Source organism: Macrobrachium nipponense, chromosome 28, assembly GCF_015104395.2.
Source record: "Macrobrachium nipponense isolate FS-2020 chromosome 28, ASM1510439v2, whole genome shotgun sequence".
NCBI lineage: Eukaryota > Metazoa > Arthropoda > Malacostraca > Decapoda > Palaemonidae > Macrobrachium > Macrobrachium nipponense.
Window position 1 is genome coordinate 12,109,532 of NC_087217.1, and position 18,545 is coordinate 12,128,076.

Consider the following 18,545-nt stretch of genomic DNA (forward strand, 5'->3'; position numbering starts at 1 on the left):
TATCCTGTGTGCTTTCCTTAGTTTTCCTGGTATAGTTTTGGACTATTAATCTACCTCTGCCTGCTCTTTCTGATATTTTTAGCTCCATGATGTTTTCGGCAATTCCTTTTATCTGTTTCCATGCCTAAATTATCATGTAGCGTTTTCTTCTCCTTTCTAGTCTATATAATTTTAAAAATTTTAGTCTTTCCCAGTAGTCAAGATCCTTAACTTCCTCTATTCTAGCTGTAAAGGACCTTTGTACGCTATTTGTGAAATATCCTTTTGGTAATGTGGGTACCATATCATATTGCAGTATTCAAGTGGACTACGTACATATGTTTTATAAAGCATAATCATGTGTTCAGCTTTTCTTGTTTCGAAGTGTTGTAACAGCATTCCATTTTTGCTTTGCATTTTGCCAATAGAGTTGCTATTTGATCATTGCATAACATGTTCCTGTTCAACATCACACTAAGGTCTTTAACTGCTTCTTTATTTGTGATTGTCTTGTTATTAGCTCCCCTATATGCGCATAACTTTCCTTCTTTATCTCCATAATTTATTGTTTCAAATTTATCAGAGTTAAATACCATCCTATTTACCTCTGCCCATTCATATACTTTGTTTAAGGTCTCATTGTAGTGAGTTCTGATCTTCATCACTAGTAATTTCTATACTTATTCTTGTGTCATTGGCGAAACTACTCACTACCGAGTCCTTAACATTACTGTCTATATCTGCAATCATAATAACAAACAGTAATGCAGCTAACACCGTACCTTGTGGCACAGCTGATATTACCTTAGCTTCATCCAATTTCTCATTGTTTGCTATAACTATCTGTTTTCTGTTGTGTAAAATTCTTTTATCCATCTTCCTACTTTATCCACTGTATTATGTTTTCTAATTTTCTTTGCTAATATATTATAGTCTACCTTGTCAAAAGTTTTTACAAAGTCTAGATAAACCACATCTGTTTCTTTTCTGTTTTTCATATTTTTATATATGTTCTCACAGTGGACTAACAGTTGGGTTTGTGTACTATTTCCTGGTACAAAACCATGTTGTCTTATATTAAAGAAATTATTTTTTATTAAATGTTTCATAATATTTTTCTTCATTACCCTTTCATACACTTTCATAATATGTGATGTTAAACTCATAGGTGTATAATTACTTGCCTCTAGTCTTGATCCGCTTTTGAAAGAAGGGTAATATATGCTAATTTGTGCTCATCATAAAATCTTGCCTGTATCACACTTTGCCTTAATAATATTGCAAGCAGCTTTGTGATAGAATAAACTACTTTCTTTAACAAAAATGCAGGGACACCATCTGGTCCAGCTGCTGATCCATTTTTAATTTCATTAATAGCCTGCACAATATCGGCTTCATTAATATCTATGTCTGATAAATATTCACTATTTTCATCCCTTATTTATGTATCATTATCTTCATTATCAATTCTAAGGATAAATTCTCTCTTATGTTTTTCTGCTTATATGTTGCATATTTCCTTTTTTTTTCATTCGTGAATCTCCCTTCATTTCTTAGAGGGCCTATTTCTATTCTTCTTTTATTAATCTTTTTTGCATATTAGTACAATAGTTTGGGATTTTGCTTGATATTTGCCTGGAGGGTTTTTCCTTCCATGTCCCGTTTTTCATTTTCTTTTGATTGTATAATCTTTTGTTCGGCGTTTTCTATCTTACTTTTTAGTTCCGTCACTTTCCATGCATTCTTTTCTTTTGCCAGACCCTTTTTCCACTTTCTGATTTTCTGGAACAAGATCCTTCTGTCTCTTGGTATGCATGACTGATTACTTTTCTTCTTCGGTATATATTTATCCACTATTTTCTCTAACATTTTATATAATATATCCATATTTACCTGTATATCATCACTTAACAATATGTTTTACTAATCTTTGTTTAATTCTTCATTTATTTCTGACCATTGTATATTCTTACTATAGAAATTGTATTTTCCATATCCTTCCCATTTTTTCATCTCTTGCTTATCTCTGTTTTCACTTGCTTTAGAACGGACTATTAATTCTATGAGGTTATGGACTGAAATACTCGCATTATAAGCTATTATTTCTTCAACATAATTCACCTTGTTCACAAATACTAGGTCTAAAGTATTTTCCATTCTTGTTGGCAGGTGATTTATTTGTTGAATGTTGTGTTGTAGTAGCATATCTAATAGCTTTTCAAATTGCCTATTATTTACTGCACTACTATCACTCTTTTTTATATGTATAAATACAACCACAATCTCCTATTCGTTCTTTCCAATCTATGAAAGGAAAGTTAAAGTCTCCGGATAGGAGTATAGTCCAGTCTTTGTGATTTCTACATGTATCATCCAATTTTTCAACTATTGTGTCAAACTCTTTAGTATTAGGGGGTCTATATATTACGATGTTCACTAATTTTTCAGATTCAAATTCTTCCGCTATTAATTCACATTCTGAGATACTATATTTCTTATATAATGTTTCTTGGTTTATGTCTCTCCCATATATCACGGTGCCCCCTTGAATCCTATTTTTTCTATCTGATCTATAACTTTGAAACCCCTTCATCTGATCATCATTACCAATCTTTTGGGAATAGTACCAGGTTTCACTCATATTCATTATTTCTACTCTTTTTCAGTTTGGGTTAGTTCTTCTAAGAACTATTTTTCTTTTTGAGTTACTCATAACTAAACCCTGCGCATTCATCACTATGATGGTTTGCATGTTATCCCCATCATTTAATATGGGTAATAATAAGGATTTTCCCATGTCTCTTTCCTGTTCTGGTATGTTGTTCATTTCTTCATTTCCAGAAAATCTGACATTAAAAAATCCAACATTTCCAGTATACTATTTGATCTTCCTCCTTCATAATTATTAATTTTGTGTACAAATCTGCAATTATCTCCGTATCTGCAGTATCCCCTGGTATCGTATATACAGTGCTTGTTCCTTGCACTGTATCTGGGAGCTGGTGCTTGCATTCTTGATGCTGACATTCCATAGCGTGGTGGTGGCTTGTTTTTTCCCTTCACCTCATGTTCTTTGTTCCTTTCTTTATTTTTTTTTTTTTGGGGGGGGTGGGGGATTTTAGTATTTAATTGATTTTGATTCATGGCTACAGGGTTCATATATTTAGATTTTTTGTTGAACTTGCATCCATTTCCTTCTTTGAAGTTATTGCATATTTTTAGAAGTTGATCTGTGCATTCAACCTCATAGCCGTCTAGGTATGCACATTTGCCATAAATCTCATATTTGTGACATACCTTGGGATGTTTGTAGTTACATCTTTCACCAAAACTGCAATTCCCTCTTTTCAAAACGGTGCAGACTTTTTTTTTTTTTTCTTGCTCTTTCCCATTGGTATGAAGATCTGGGTAAAGCCTCTTCAGGATTTTATTTTGTGTTGTCATGTCGTAATTTATTTCATCATATGTATGCTGTTGTCCTGTTCTTTGTTTTCATTATTTTTTTTGGGTAGTTCGCAGACCCGGGGACAGATCCTACAATTCCAGAACCATTACCCCAAATAACAAAATGCATAGAATAAAAGTTGTCCAGAATTCCAAAATATACCAGAAAAGTCACTTATCCGACCATTTTACACCAAAATACCATCCGCCGATATTTCCCTTGAAACGTAAATTTTTCTAAGTACCCACTTGATGTGAAGGCTGACACGGCGGTCGGAGCTCCTGTAGTTCTTGAGTTGGCCGCGGACAGGCGCTGTACGTCAGCCCGCCCCCAACGTGGGAAATTTTAAATCAAACCAATCCTGTATCAGGTTGACTCAGGTCATCCCCAAGGGACATGGATTAACTTCCTTCCAACCAATAAAAACGTGTCACATGAATATGAATCAGACAATCATACCTTCAGTCACAAAATTTGCCCTTTCCGTTCGCCACCGCCGACATGGACAGAACGCACGCAGTATTATTTCCCAAAAGTGTTACAGCGGACGAGTTCGATAAATATACGCATTTGTATATTAGTATTCTGATCGAGTTCCTACGAAACACCGACGAATTTATAAAGTGGTTGTACAGAGAAGGGTTGCTTGGGGACTATTCGGGGTTGTGTACAACGTGCAACACAGCGAGCCGACGGTACATGAAACATGGGACCAGCGAGGCCACGGGCCAACCGATTTACATGTGGAGCTGTACAAACAGCAAGTGCGGTACAAAGGTATCAGTTCGACACAGCAGCGACTTTGAAATGTGAATAAGGTAAGTTGTATATTAATTTTTGTTAGCCTTACAACTAGTGTTTCGGTTATTTCGAAGCCAGTACCGAAGCACGTGTTCGAACAGATCTATCGGCCCGGCGGTGGGTACGTTTCGGTTAGTTCGAACCCAGTACTGAAGCACGTGTTCGAACAGATCTATCGGCCCGACGGTGGGCACGTAGGAACATACATGATGCCGCATTTTGTATGTAAACTAGTGTTTCGGTTAGTTCGAAGCCAGTACCGAAGCATGTGTTCGAACAATAAGGCCATGGCGAACGAGGAAGGTGTTTAATGTTACAGTTATGGGGGGATTTATAGCCTAGGCTAGTCCTGTTTTTCTGTATGTACTGTGGCTAATTCACTGTGGGCACGTAGGAACATACATGATGCTGCATTTTGTATGGAAACTAGTGTTTCGGTTAGTTTGAAGCCAGTACCGAAGCACGTATTCGAACAGTAATGCCGTGGCAAATGAGGAATGTTTTTAATGTTACAGTTATGGGGGGATTTATAGCCTAGGCTAGTCATGTTTTTATGTATGTACTGTGGCTAATTCACTGTAACCTCTGTGGCTAGCGCGCGCAGTGCAACATTACCTCTTGCCAGAACATGTCGAGCCTGCCAAGAATCTTTAAAAATGCGGATAAGGCGCGAAGCGCCATTCTGCTGCGGCCTTACTGTAACCTCTGTGGCTAGCGCACGCAGCGCAACATTACCTCTTGCCAGAACATGTCGAGCCTGCCAAGAATCTTTAAAAATGCGGATAAGGCGCGAAAATCGATCGTCCCCGGATCTGTAGTAGCTCTATTTTTTTTTCTATTATTTCCATTTTATTTTCTTCTTTTCAGTTTTCCTCTTCTTCATCTTCTTCATCCTCTACTATTTGCACATGTAGTCTCGATTTAATAACATTATCCATCCATGATAAATATGTTGACCAAAATAGTATTGTATCCTTACTTGTATTTTGCTGGACTTCTGCACATTGAGGATGCGTGGGTATATGGCATGCATAGCATTTCTTGATCAGGTTTTGTGGATTTACAATTCTATACCACACCTTACACAGTTTACATGCTTTAGGCATTCGTTTTCCTATTTCATCAATTAGTTTATTCACAATGTTCACCTTATTCATTTTCTTTGTTGGAATGTGTTGAGAGAGAGAGAGAGAGAGAGAGAGAGAGAGAGAGAGAGAGAGAGAGAGAGAGAGAGAGAGAGAGAGAGAGAGAGAGAGAGGTGGTGGGGCAGGGGGGGGGCCCTGGCATTAGCAATCTCATTCAAGAAATCCTGGCTGTGGCCTTGCAGAAAAATGTGTGAATGAAAATTTAATTAAATGTTTGTTATATATTTTTAAATAAATGCACATGCAGTTACTTGCAGTGCATACAGTAGTGGCATTTGCCATTTAGAAAATTGCCAGAAATGATCATGTTTGGCCTATTCCTTAAACTGCTTGCTTTTGTAAAAATACAAATCAGAGGCTTGCATGCAAAATTCTTAAGCTCGAGCTTGAATATTAGGTAGAACTTGGTAACAAGCTAGGTAGCTGGTAGTAGTAGGGAAGGGTTGGACATTCACTCACCTGCCATCACCAAGCCCTTTGTCTTTGGTTGCAGTCACTTTAGGACATAGACATCTTTCTACATTCTGATTGACTATCAAGATGAAACTTTTTATAATTTTATTTTATGTATGGTGTTTTGTGTTTTTGTCAACATGGATTTGAACAAGAAAAGTGAGCAACAAAAAGTGTGAAGTACATATGCAGATGTTTGGATGCTTTATGCCCTTGTTGTTATTAAAAGTTTTTCTTCAACGTTAGTAGTTCTTGTGATGAGTTTCAAGGCTTGTCTCCTTTACACTCCTCTTTGTCCTAGAGGTTCCACAGCAATAGAAAAAGTCCAAAAGATGTGTGCTGGATTGGTTGAAGGGATTACTCCACCTTTGATACTGCTGAATCTTTTCAGCTCTGTTGTCTTTGACTCCCCCATCTCTCTCCAGTTTTGGCATCCTCAAAGGCACAGTTGCCCCGGAACAAAGCCAGCCTCCCCTCATTTCGTTACAACCTAGGAAGAGAATCTTTCCTTCTAATTCTCATGACAACACGCACAGGTATGTGTCAGCGCAGATTCTGTTGCGACAAGAACAGTGAGTTCATCTTAGGAAGGCAGTGGTAGTCCGTTGCACCTATCATCCCTAGAGATGCAATGACAACTCTATCTCCCTTCAAATTAATGGCAGTTGAAATAACATTGGTCAGCCTTAAACAACCTTCCCTCTCAGCTTGTGCCCTTGAATGGAAAGGCAAGGGAGGAACTTGCTTGGTGTTTGGATGTAAGGAACCTCCCTGTGGGATTCCTTTGAACCTCCCATCACCATAGATGGTTCTGCTCTTAGACATATTGAAGGAGGAATGGGATACAAGTTTGAGGGGCGTGTATGCTTCAGGAGTGTGGACAGAGGGCAAATCTCATCTGTACACAAACATTTTTGAAATGTGGATAGTGCTGCTAACCTTGCAAGCATTCCAAGATTGTGTGCTGGATGCTTCTTATGCTGATAAGCAGCAACACACTGTGGTAGCATATGTCAACAATCAAGTGAGGGCAGTTTCTTTTCCCTACTTGTAAATTGGTGGAGCAAGTGCGAGAGTGGATGGTTTGCCTGGCTTTTGAGCCTATCAGCTAGATGCATTTTGGGTATGAGAAATGTAGTGACAGACCAGCTTAGCTACCAGGGCCAGGTAGCTAAACAAAAGGCTCTTGTGTTTTACTGTCCAGTTGCAGGGCCTTGGCTGGCCCAGAGAATTCCTTTTAATACCCCTTGTTCAGTGGATGGTTGTGCCTAACCTCTATTGCATCTGATCTGCTCAGTGATAAATTATGTGTTGATCACCCCAAGGGTCAGAATGACCTTGTGAGGTCCTTGTTTACCCCATGCCAAGTGGTTTCCAGATCTGTTAGCTCTTGTTCAAGGCACCCAGAGAGATTTTCCCATGATCAACTCTCCCACACATTCAGAGATAGGACTGGGTGGTACTCTCCCTCTGGTTACATGCTTGGAGGTTTTCCAATAACTGTAAGAGAAAAGATATTCTCAGGACTGCACACAAGAATTCTAGGTTCTTTCTAATGTCGTCATTTAATGTTTATACCAGGGAAAGTTGGCAAACTTATGTCCTTGGTGTGGTAGAAGTGGTCTTTCCAGTAGGAAATTTAGTAATTGGATCACAGACTTTCTTGTCTACCTTTGCTGAGGTGAGCTCCTGTTAGTTTTTGTTGTGAAGGCTGCTGATCTTCCTTGAGACAATTTCTTTAACTGGAGAGTATAGATCTCTACATCCATTGAGATTTCTATGCACAGGAGGAACTTGAGCAGTCTTGCTGTCCCCAGATGCTTCACCATTGGAAGCAGAAGGTTACTTTTATCCTCCACAATCAAACTTGGGAATCCTGCAAGCCCCTGGGGAGGCCTTGGACCAAGATCCTATGCTCAAGATTGTCTTCCTACTTGCCAAAGCCTTGACAAAATGCGTTAGCAAGGTGTTTTGCCTGTTCTATCTTGTCTGGCTCTGAGTAACGGTTAGGAACCTCTCTTGTTCTCTTTCACAAAATAAATTTTTTTGGTTTCTTCTCTTAGTGACTTGTTGGGGTGATCTGGACAAGATGTTTTTATACCTAGTGTGAGTTACTATCAGAGAAGGGCCCAACCTCTTAAATCAGAGTGTCAGTGCCTCTTTAAAAGTACAGCTGACAGAAGATGTCAAGGAACACCCTTTTTTCTGGCTTTGGGCTTGAATTAAATCGGCTTTTGTCTGGTAAGTTAAGGCAAGACCTTATGAATCAGGCATGTAACTGTTCGTTGTATTTCGAAGTAACTTCTCGGTAGAATAGATGATGCGGGTAGGTGTCTGGAGACTTCAGGCTACCTTTACAATATTCTACCTGTGGGATTTAACACACAAATCTCTCCATTTCTTTGGGCACCTGTGGCTGCTCTGTCACCCAAGCCCCTTTCAGACAGACAAGCATCTTGCCTAAGGTACTTTGAAAGCTCTAGGCCAGGATGGAATAGTTGAGTGACTGGCTTCCCTCTTCTGTCTGCTGTTTCTTCTCCTGACTTAGATGTGACTGCCTCTGCTCTCCTTTTAATTGGGGCTGTAAGAGCTACAATCTTAACCCATCAATCACTATTAACCACAGTTTTGCTGTCATCGGACTTACAGGGCTCACACTTGTTTCTCCTATGATTGTCCTTCATAAACGAGAATCCAGACACTTCTCATGTGGGCTTGGGGTGTTAATCTGGCATCCCTATTAGACCAGTAGGAGGTTGAAGGAGTCATCGTTCCCCAGCTCACTTTCTTGACCAGGAATGTGGCATTTCCTTGTGGAAATTCAACTTGCCAGTCAGTTAAAGAGACTATCTTCCAGGCAAGGGGTGAATCTCCTACGTAGAGGGTGATGGTTGGTTTGAATATCTGTAGGAACAAACAGTGCATTTTTAGAGTAATATGTATTTTTTCCATTTATCATAATCTCACCTCACCCACACCACCTAGTCATTGCTGCTGGAAGGAAAAGTGCTCAGTGATGGCCAGTGAATATAATTTACCAGTTTCAGCGACTAATTCCAGTTCATGCTAGGAATATTCCTGCATAAATGTTATGCTTTGTATACCTATGCAAAATTCAAATTTTAAAACTTTTATTTTCAAGAGGGAAATAATATGTTTAGTGCCATTACTTCTGGATTTAGTGCAGTTTTAGCAGGCTATGGTCTTTGGGACCATCAGCATTCACCATTTGTTGAGGTGCTGAAGTATTACACTTTCCGATGCCATAGGTCTTTCAGTCGCTCAGATAGAAAACTTAGGAACATTGGTATTGGTTGTGCTATTTATGCTGATACTTATAAGTTTGAAAGGTTTTTGATAATAGTAATGCAAAATGCCATGAACCATATCCTGAATTTTGTGAAATATTGTATATTATACTGTTTATGTACGTATTGTTAATTTGTTAACTAATTATTTTTTCTCTGTTCACTCTGCAGTACATATAGTACGTATTTTATTCAGTGAAAGCTGATTAAGTGAAGAAATTGCCTTTTAGATTAATCCAGTATGAAGGATTGTTCATTTTAAATAATACAACTGTTAAAACAATTTTTACATAAACCTTTATTGGCATTTTCAGATGAAACCTGATGCTGAGGTGTTCTTTTTAGAACCAGGGGAATTACTTAAGAGACAATTTACCCAACTCAATCGGTTGCTAGATTTTCAGAAAGAACATCGTACGCGACTTGTTTCCTTTCATCGAAGAATTGTAAGTTCTGTGAATGTGTTTCATACGTAAAAAAAGATAAAAAGATTAATTTATGAAGTTTGTAACATAACTACGGTAATTTTTCACTATCGTACGATGGCAGTAATGCAAGCAAAACATTATTATTATCAGATTTGGTTTGGTTGTTGTAGCAAAACAACTGTTATCGTTCAGTTGTTTATGGCTGCTTTGTTTAAGGAACAATTATAACGGTACTAACTATAAGGACGACAGCATTTCTGCAGAAATGTCCGTCCTTCCATTCTACATACCTTTTTATATGTATACTGAAATGTAGAGCAGTTTGCAGCCTTTCAGCTAATATATACATATAATCAAAATATGTATCCTCCGCACAGCCTCCTTATTACAGGTAGCGTTCGAGTTACAATAATTTGTCTTATGATAATCCAATTTTATGATGAGCTTAGCAGTTAATACTGATACAACAATAGTATTTTGAAAATATTTTTAAATTTCGCTTGTAACAGGTGCAGCCCAGCAGCGTACAACCAAATTACAATAGCCTAACTTTATCCCATCTTCTAGTTAAATAAGTTAAAAAAAACAGCAAAAGAGAATGATGAAAGTTTTGTTTTAGCGTTTGCTCTTTTGGTATATGTGTACAACTGTGAACAACTGAATGAGAAACAACGTTTTGCTAATTACAGCCGAATTGGATAACATCATCCATTTCACTTGTGTTTCAACCATCATACAATAGTAAACAATTACCGCAGTTATGTTATAAATGACGTTATGTATAATGGGACTGATATATGTTAGGTAATATCTTTGTTCGCTATAGATCAAAGATCAGCAAGGAAACATACTAATAAATATACACAATTGTAGCTGAAGCTGAGAACACTTTTCGAGCTGCTAATGACTGTTATTGTGCATCGGTAACAAAGATAGAATTCCTGTAAACTTATCCGATCAAATACAACTATAGATAAAGTTGAGAGAGAATCCTTTTAATCAAAACTTCAGGTCTTGAAAGAGTACAGTTTATTGCTGTTTTCACGTCGATAAAAGATAAATAATGTAACGGTAAAGCTCGTACTACGAAGAAATAAAGTGAAAATAGCAAACGGAATTCCTTACACAATAAACATGTCCACAAAGCAATCTGTTAATGAAAAAAATAATTTAGTTCCCAATGAGACGTATGAAATTCATATTTCGACTTAAAATTAACACGGCTTATAATGAAAAGATGACCTTGTCTCATATAAGTAAAGTATCTAGATATTCTTTTATTCTAACAAGAAGCAAAACAACTTGCTCCGAATTGAGTTGAATACGACAAAATAAACTCGTATTCGCCAGCAGCCGATTTCCAAACCAAAACATTGACTGCTTTGTTAGTATTTTATGATACAATACGTAACATGAGAATACATACAATACGTAATATGAGAATACATACAATATAATAGGATAGAGTATTGTATAATTTTTAAAAGATTCACGGAAAAGATGCATATTCTTTATATTTGTTATTGCATAATTATACCATGTAGGCATCAGCAGCCTGATAGGTATCGCTCAATTATGCCAACATCGGTCCAAATCTGAGTCCGATTTACCATGGTATCTATCATTGTATATGCTAGACTAACTTGTTCATGAGCCAAAATGCATTGAACCTAGAGAATTAGCTGAAATTAATAATTACTATAGTGTATATGGGTAAGTATACTGTTTAGTGTAGGGTAGCTACCCTATATGTAAAGATGGTACTGACTACTCTAGTGTAGGCTAGGCTATATTTTAGATATGATTTTTTTGACATAAGATGGGTTTTTCGGAACCTAACCCCATTGTAAGTAGGAGAATACCTGTATATCTGTTTCTGATTAATAAACCAGTACAGTTCTCTTGATGTGTCCGTTCGAATTTTGCTTAGCGTCGGGCCCCCAGGAATGGAACCCCTTCCGTTAATCAGGGCCTGCCTGTAATGTTATTTGAAGTGCTTATTTTAATTTTATTGCATCAGTGTGAAGTTCAATTGCAGATAATTAGAATTAATATTCATAGGTCAAGTGGGTGATCAATTACAAGGTGAGTCAAAATTACTTGTGTGTGTTGTTGCAATAGGCGAGTTCCATATTCCAACTTGGTATTGATTTATTTTAGCATGTTAGTATTGGTGCACCACAACAATTAATAGGAAATACTATAATCAGTTACAGAAATACAAAGATTTACAAAAGCAGCATGCAGCAGTTACAAGCCGCATTCAAGAACTAGATAAGAAATATTCAGCTGCTTCAAACAGAATACAAGATCTAGAAGCGTAAGCAGTTATTTGCTCTTTTCTGGATGTAAATTAATTTGTGTGGGACCTTATCAATTCTAAGTGTTGTCGTATCGTGTATTAGCAGTACGTATTTTGTATCAGTTATTTATATTTTTCCTGTTTATAGATTTTAGTGGATGGATCAAAGTTCTTAGCTTTATAACATCCTTGTCATGTCTACAGGTATATGTACTAGATTTATATGAATATTCTGTGGCTTTATAAATTTAATGTGTTTGTCTGTTCAAGTTGTAGGATAATAGATATAAGTGGTACTTTTAGTTCAGTACTGTATTACAGTAGTTTTATGTCAGTTACTTGTATAAAAGTGTTGTTGCCTCTATCGTATCCTTTGTCAGGGATGTCTGTTTATTCAGTATTTTGCTGTATTCACCTTTTGTTTGTTAAGGTAGTGTTTACGAAAGCACAGACCATTGCATTGTAAATACAGTACAGTATTTGCATATTATTTTTGTTGATTCTGTAGTTTTACCACCACGAAGAGACCTCTGGCGTGGTGTTTAAAGATCTGCCCTGTGCCCAATTTTTCAAAAACAACAACTGACAAGTGTGTGACAGACCTTTGAATGTCTGAGACAAACCCTGAGGCTATAATTATAAGATTATAGGGTATTTTAATTTCCAGGTAACTCTCCTTCCTATTACTCCCTGTTTTCGATCTCTCTTTCTCTCCTAAATCGTACAGATTTTTTCATTTATTTTAACATACGTCCATCTTAACTATTTTGTCAGTTCATACTTGTAGATGTCAAAGACTCGACACTTCAGTCAGGCCAAAACTTTATTGCCATATGGTATTCAATCATTGTTTCCAATCAAAAGAGATTTCCTTGCTTACCAATGATACCAAGAAATCAACATATTTGTAGAAGCGGAAATGCCTCCAAACCACTGAAAGTCCCCTCTGGAGAGAATCTAATGGCTTATTTGTGGATTTAAACACGTGAAGCTGTTCGAAATTTTGTCAACAGCACCAAAATGAGATGCCTTCTAATTGTGATTGAACTAGAAATCTGCGTAACAAAAAAGATGATATTTGATATCCAATGGGAGAAATGCTTTTATCTCTGTTGTTGTCATAGATTTGGCAGATGTGTGGAGATTACCACATGTGGAGAGCCCTGCCAGAGAGCTCATTTCATTTTGGAATTACTGTAGCATGTTAGATAATACATATCTTGAATTAAAATTCTCTCTTTAATATTGGATAACTGATAGTGAGGCAGCTATAATGTCAATTGGCTGCTTTCCTACTTTTATCTCGTTTTGTATATTCGATCTCTAATAAGTGTCCAAACTCTTCCTAGCTCAAGAGATAATCAATATCCCTAACTCAATTTCATTTAGGTGTGTGAAATATTATGTACATTATTACCATTAAATTTTGTAAAATTACCACAGGTACATAACACAAATGTGTTTGATTACAATCATCTTGCCTTACAGTAGTAAGATTTACTTGTTCACTATTTCAGTAAAGACAGGGTCATTTGAAGAGTGAAAATACAATGCGCTACCCCACTTTGTCACACTGTACTTTGCTGTGGATTATTATGGAATATATTTTTCACTTTTCTTGTGAACATACACCAATTTGCAAATTTTTCTATGGGCCATATGTCTAAAATTATCACTAATTCCTTTTTTTTATTAAATTAGGCAGTGAACTGCTAAAGTAGGCAGTTATAAGCATTTTAGTATATGGGGTGCATGGTATTTGGCAGTTATAAACAGATATATGCATTTTTAGAAGGTTTTAGCATATCTGTGGATTTTGCATTTTTTATAGTGAGTTCTGGAACCTATCTCCGTGAAAAAGTGGGGTAGCACTGTATCATAATGTTGATGAACAACATTTTGTTATTATTATTCCCATGTTGACTAGTCTATTGTAGTCTGCTTATGCAGGAATAAACCTTCGAGATTACACATTTGTATCACACATTTATATTAATATTTTAATCAAGTATTAGTTATACACTTCTGTTAAACTGATAAGCTAATTATGTATAATAAAATATGTAATTTAGTACAGATACTCAGTACATATCTAGAAGCAATTTTTTAGATGCTGTATGGGAAGCCTTTCACGAGATGTCCCTTCTTTTTTGAGGCCTTTTTGAGGCAGATATTAGGTTGAGTGTTTTGGGTTATATTTTCTGCAGTTTGTTAGTTAACTACTACAGTCTTCATATATAATACCATGTTCTTCCCCTTTAAGGATAAAAAATGAACATCACTATGATACTGGAAATCATCTGAAGTTGTTTCAAGCAAAATGAATACCATCACCTTAGTAACTTTATTTCCATATTTATAGCCTTACCCATTTGTATTGTGTAGTATTACTAGATAATGGATGGAAACATCTTTCAATTCCCCATTTTTAGTGTTAGTAATGACGTCGGTTACTTTTTAGGGAGAACAGTAAACTACGCAACATGATTAATAACCAACTCGGTATAAGTGGTGGTGGTGGCTTACCATCCAGCAGCTATTCATCTCCAACTCCTGACAATTATGCTGGATTCACTCATAAAAGTCCTTCTCAGGTGAGTTCAAGGTGTCATCTGTGGTTGTGTATGTAGGATGTTCGTATAGCATGAATGATAATGCAATGGAAATAGTATTTTGGTCAGTTCATGATACAGTATAGAATTTCATATATTTTATTTTTCCACTTTATGACGTTATATATCTTCAATAAAGTAATAGATGGGTGTACTCATTTTCATGTATTAAATATTGATTATTTTATTGGAGATAGAATACCTTTAATGAAAACACCTCATGTCCGGTTCAATCCCCCTTTTTCTTTTGAACTATCAAAACAGTTTTTTTTTCTGTGAAAATAAGCTATTGAATTCTTGGAACAGAGAAGAATAGCTGGCAAGAATGTATGTATCAGCAGAATACAATTTAAATTCGCATACTCCAGTTACCTGTGATAGAGAGTCTTTCTTGGCAAATGAGTCAAATAAGAATTAGCACAGAACCAGCAGTAGATGGTGCCAGCACTTTAATCGTAAAAACCGCAATTGGAATGGCATTAAATGCGTTTTCCTTGGTAATATTTGTAGCACAAGACACTGATATTTTAGTTTTACTTTGCAACCTCAGGCCTTGATATACAAAGAACTTTAATTTGTTAGCTGGTCTGAAGGGTTCATATAAAATTAAATCAATACCAATACTATATGAAAGAAAGGAGTTTCTATTTTAAGTATTCTTGGTCCGGCTGTGATACAGTGTCCAAAATTCACAACCATGCCAAAAACGAAGTCTATCATAAGGGCATTCCCTAGTGAAATAGTTGAGCCATTCTTTGAAAAAGAAGCTTCATGTGTGAGTATTGAAGTAGCAGTTATTGGGGGAATAAAAATTACCCATAGTATTACAGATATTACTTAGAAAAGGAATGGCAGTCCAGATTTTTTCATCCAGCACATAGGGGTAAGATCAATCCAGAAATTCTACCACCAACAGATGATGCCATTATCCAGCATGCTCTGAGAGTGCATCACCAATTAATCTGGAATGAACTGGATACTGAAACTTAATCTCAATGGAAGAGGATGGGACCTTGATTGAAGTTCTAAGATGCATATTGATAATATTGCCCCTGAGGAACTGCTGAAATCGGTGTTGCAGTTGCAGGGAAAGTGAGAACCAGTGCCAAACAATGAGATGCAGCTGTAAAAGGGAGGGGACTCTTTTGTGTTACAGCTTGTAGGGTCTGCGGTGGCCATTGTTCAAATGAAGACGTGGCAATGGTAAATGATGACTTGTCAGAGGAAGATGAAAATATCTTAATTTTATACATTCAACTTACCCGTCAGATATATACATAGCTATTACTCCGTCGTCCCCGACAGAAATTCGAATTTCGCGGCACACGCAGCAGGTAGGTCAGGTGATCTACCCCCCCGCCGCTGGGTGGCGGGAATAGGAACCATACCCGTTTTCTAATTCATATTTTTTCTGTCGCTTCGAATGTAAACAACGTTTGCAGTTCCTCCTGATGGATTTTCGTGTTTCATCGCCATTAATCGTCTGGGCTAACTTTTACAGGGAAGTAATGGATCTTTGGTTCGGCATACGCTTTTGTTAACTTTTTTATAATATTAACTTCAAAAATTTCGAAGATTAGTGACGTGTAACTACCGAAGTTTTCGGTAGACACTCATGCACTTTCACGAAATATACTTTCATGAAAGGGAATTACTTATATTTATTCATTAATACAAATAAGTGTTAGATTTGATTGAGAAATGTATATCTTTCTTCCTAGTTTGGGAAGTCAGAAAAGTAACTATCCTTTAGAAGCTTTATTAGCTCTTGTGTTAACGAGCAATTATAGTAGTAACAGTACTAGTAGTTGTTGCATTCTCATCACCTTCTTACTCTGCAGAATCTACAATATCATATTTGCAAATTGTAGACTTTGGATATAGTTCAAATACGAACTCTTAGAACGTAAGAAGTGAATATAGTGTTCCCCCATTACAATGGAGGGTGCGTCTGATCGGCTCTGTCTCGCTCTCAGGTCTAGACCTCTTCCAAGCTCACAAGCCCAGAGGAGAAGGAATGTCGAAAACCGTAAGGAGGTTTCAGAGAATCCCCACCGGTCAGGCGTCCCCTCGGCAGGTTCTGTAGAGCGTCCCAGACTGCCAGGGATAGCCATTGGAAAGGCATCCTAAAACAGTGTTTCTCCCTTTTTATGCCTACTGTTCCATGATGGATAGGAGAACTTCGAATGAATGAATTTGACGAAGATCCTCGTATAATGCCTTCTGGTAGAATTATTCAAAATGAGAATGACTTTAATTGATCCACCTTTCGAATCAGGTGACGATTTAGCGCCTTCTAATATTTGAGATCATTCGATAACATTTGTGATAGTCATTGTTCGAACATTTTTTTTCGCAACTAGACGAGAACGCTATCCCATGGGGGTATGAAATTGTTATTTCAACATAAGATTCCCCATCGGTACATTTTTAGATATAGATCTATTCTGATTAGAACGATTTAGATTATTTGTCAATCGAATGAATTATATGGATATCGTTGAGTGATAAAGCATATATATATGACTTTTAAGCTTCTAGCTCCTACCATGCTTAGGACAAATCGCCTTAGGCTACGGTATGGCAAGGCATACTCACATACCGAAATTTATGCTATAATGGTCAAGTGAAATCCTTACAAAATTTCCTATTTTAATACGGTTTACCTTAATGTAACAGTATTATAGAGTATTCTATTACGCTAGAGTATAAGTTATATGATGCTTTCGTGTCTTCGAGAAGTGATCGGAGAAGCAAATCTTTATTGGTGAATTGAGAGTAGGATTGAAATTTTTTTCTTTTTTTTCGTGTTAGAAGAGGTTTCCATGAATTACCAGTACCCTTCTAGGACTTTCCTAGGAAGAAATTGTTAAAAAGGATTGTTTAGACGACACCTATTTAGTTTCTAGACTTGTCGAAGTCTCGTTCGCTTAATTATGCTTATATAAAACTTCCTGAAGCTCGATAAAAATTTTATAGATTCCTTTATTAAATGGAGTAACTGGCAACTCTGGAAAGGGAAGGCCAGTCGGCTTTCGAAGACTGCTTTCGCTTTGAATTGAGAGAGAGACCAGCGGCAGTACCATGTTGTTCTCAGTCGTGAGCGGTCGGTTACAGCTCTCTCTCCTGCGGAATGGGATAACTAACCGTATCTCTTCCCTACAATCGTGGTCTTAGCCTCGGATTGAGGGAATACTGAAGCTGTCATAAATAAATATTGTCTGCCTTTTGTTAGGAAGCTTTCAATAAGAAAGATATTACAACCTTTCAATGCTGTTTACCGTAGATAACATGATTAAAGGATTCTAATGCAGCAGAACATTATATTATTTAATGCACTCATACTTACGAAAGCATGTCTTATTAGAGTACATACTTAGTGAGAAGAGAGATGTATTAGAGATTCACTTCAAGACTACGCTATGGTTAAGTCTTTCGAGAAACGACACAACCGTATTTAGAATCGGATATTGCGCAGAAGTTGTATGAGTCGAATGGGAAACATTCTTTTAGTGGGGAATGGTTTCCCTGAATGGATTATACTACGTATATAATAGTTTTTCATAAGAAGAACGGAATTAACATATGAAAGGATGTCGGGTACCATAAAGACACAGATGTTCTGGCACATAACATAAAGATAATTAGTAGGAGGCGCTAGCCAAAATATTTCTCGTTCAGGAAAAAAGGGGGGGGGGATACGGAAGAATTAACCGAGGAAAGAATAATTCCCCTTCCGATATACTCGAATTAGAGGAAAATTGAGAAGATAAATCCAACTATGGAAGTACTGTAAAATTATAGGATTCTTACAGCACCTCTTCTTATTTTGATATCGAGATTTCCTGACCACGGTTGCAAGTAATGGGCCAGAAGCGTGACGCCTCCCAGAGCGAGCGCCAAGCAAGCGCGAGGACGCTGCGAGACGCGAGACGCCAGCCAAAAGCGTGACGCCTCCCAGGAGCGAGGCGCCAGGCAAGCGCGAGGACGCTGCGAGGCGCGAGACGCCAGCCAGAAGCGTGACGCCTCCCAGGAGCGAGGCACCAGGCAAGCTCGAGGACGCTGCAAGGCG

The 18,545-nt window shown here is 37.3% G+C and overlaps 1 protein-coding gene across 1 annotated transcript in view; it reads left to right on the forward strand.

The window, feature by feature from the left end:
- LOC135201422 (uncharacterized) overlaps positions 1–18,545 on the forward strand; it is a 46,964-nt gene that overhangs the window by 1,197 nt on the left and 27,222 nt on the right. The window contains exons 2-4 of the mRNA XM_064230330.1: positions 9,446–9,577; positions 11,770–11,879; positions 14,323–14,455. Of these exons, the coding sequence (XP_064086400.1) occupies positions 9,446–9,577; positions 11,770–11,879; positions 14,323–14,455 (375 nt within the window). The remainder of the gene's footprint in view (positions 1–9,445; positions 9,578–11,769; positions 11,880–14,322; positions 14,456–18,545) is intronic.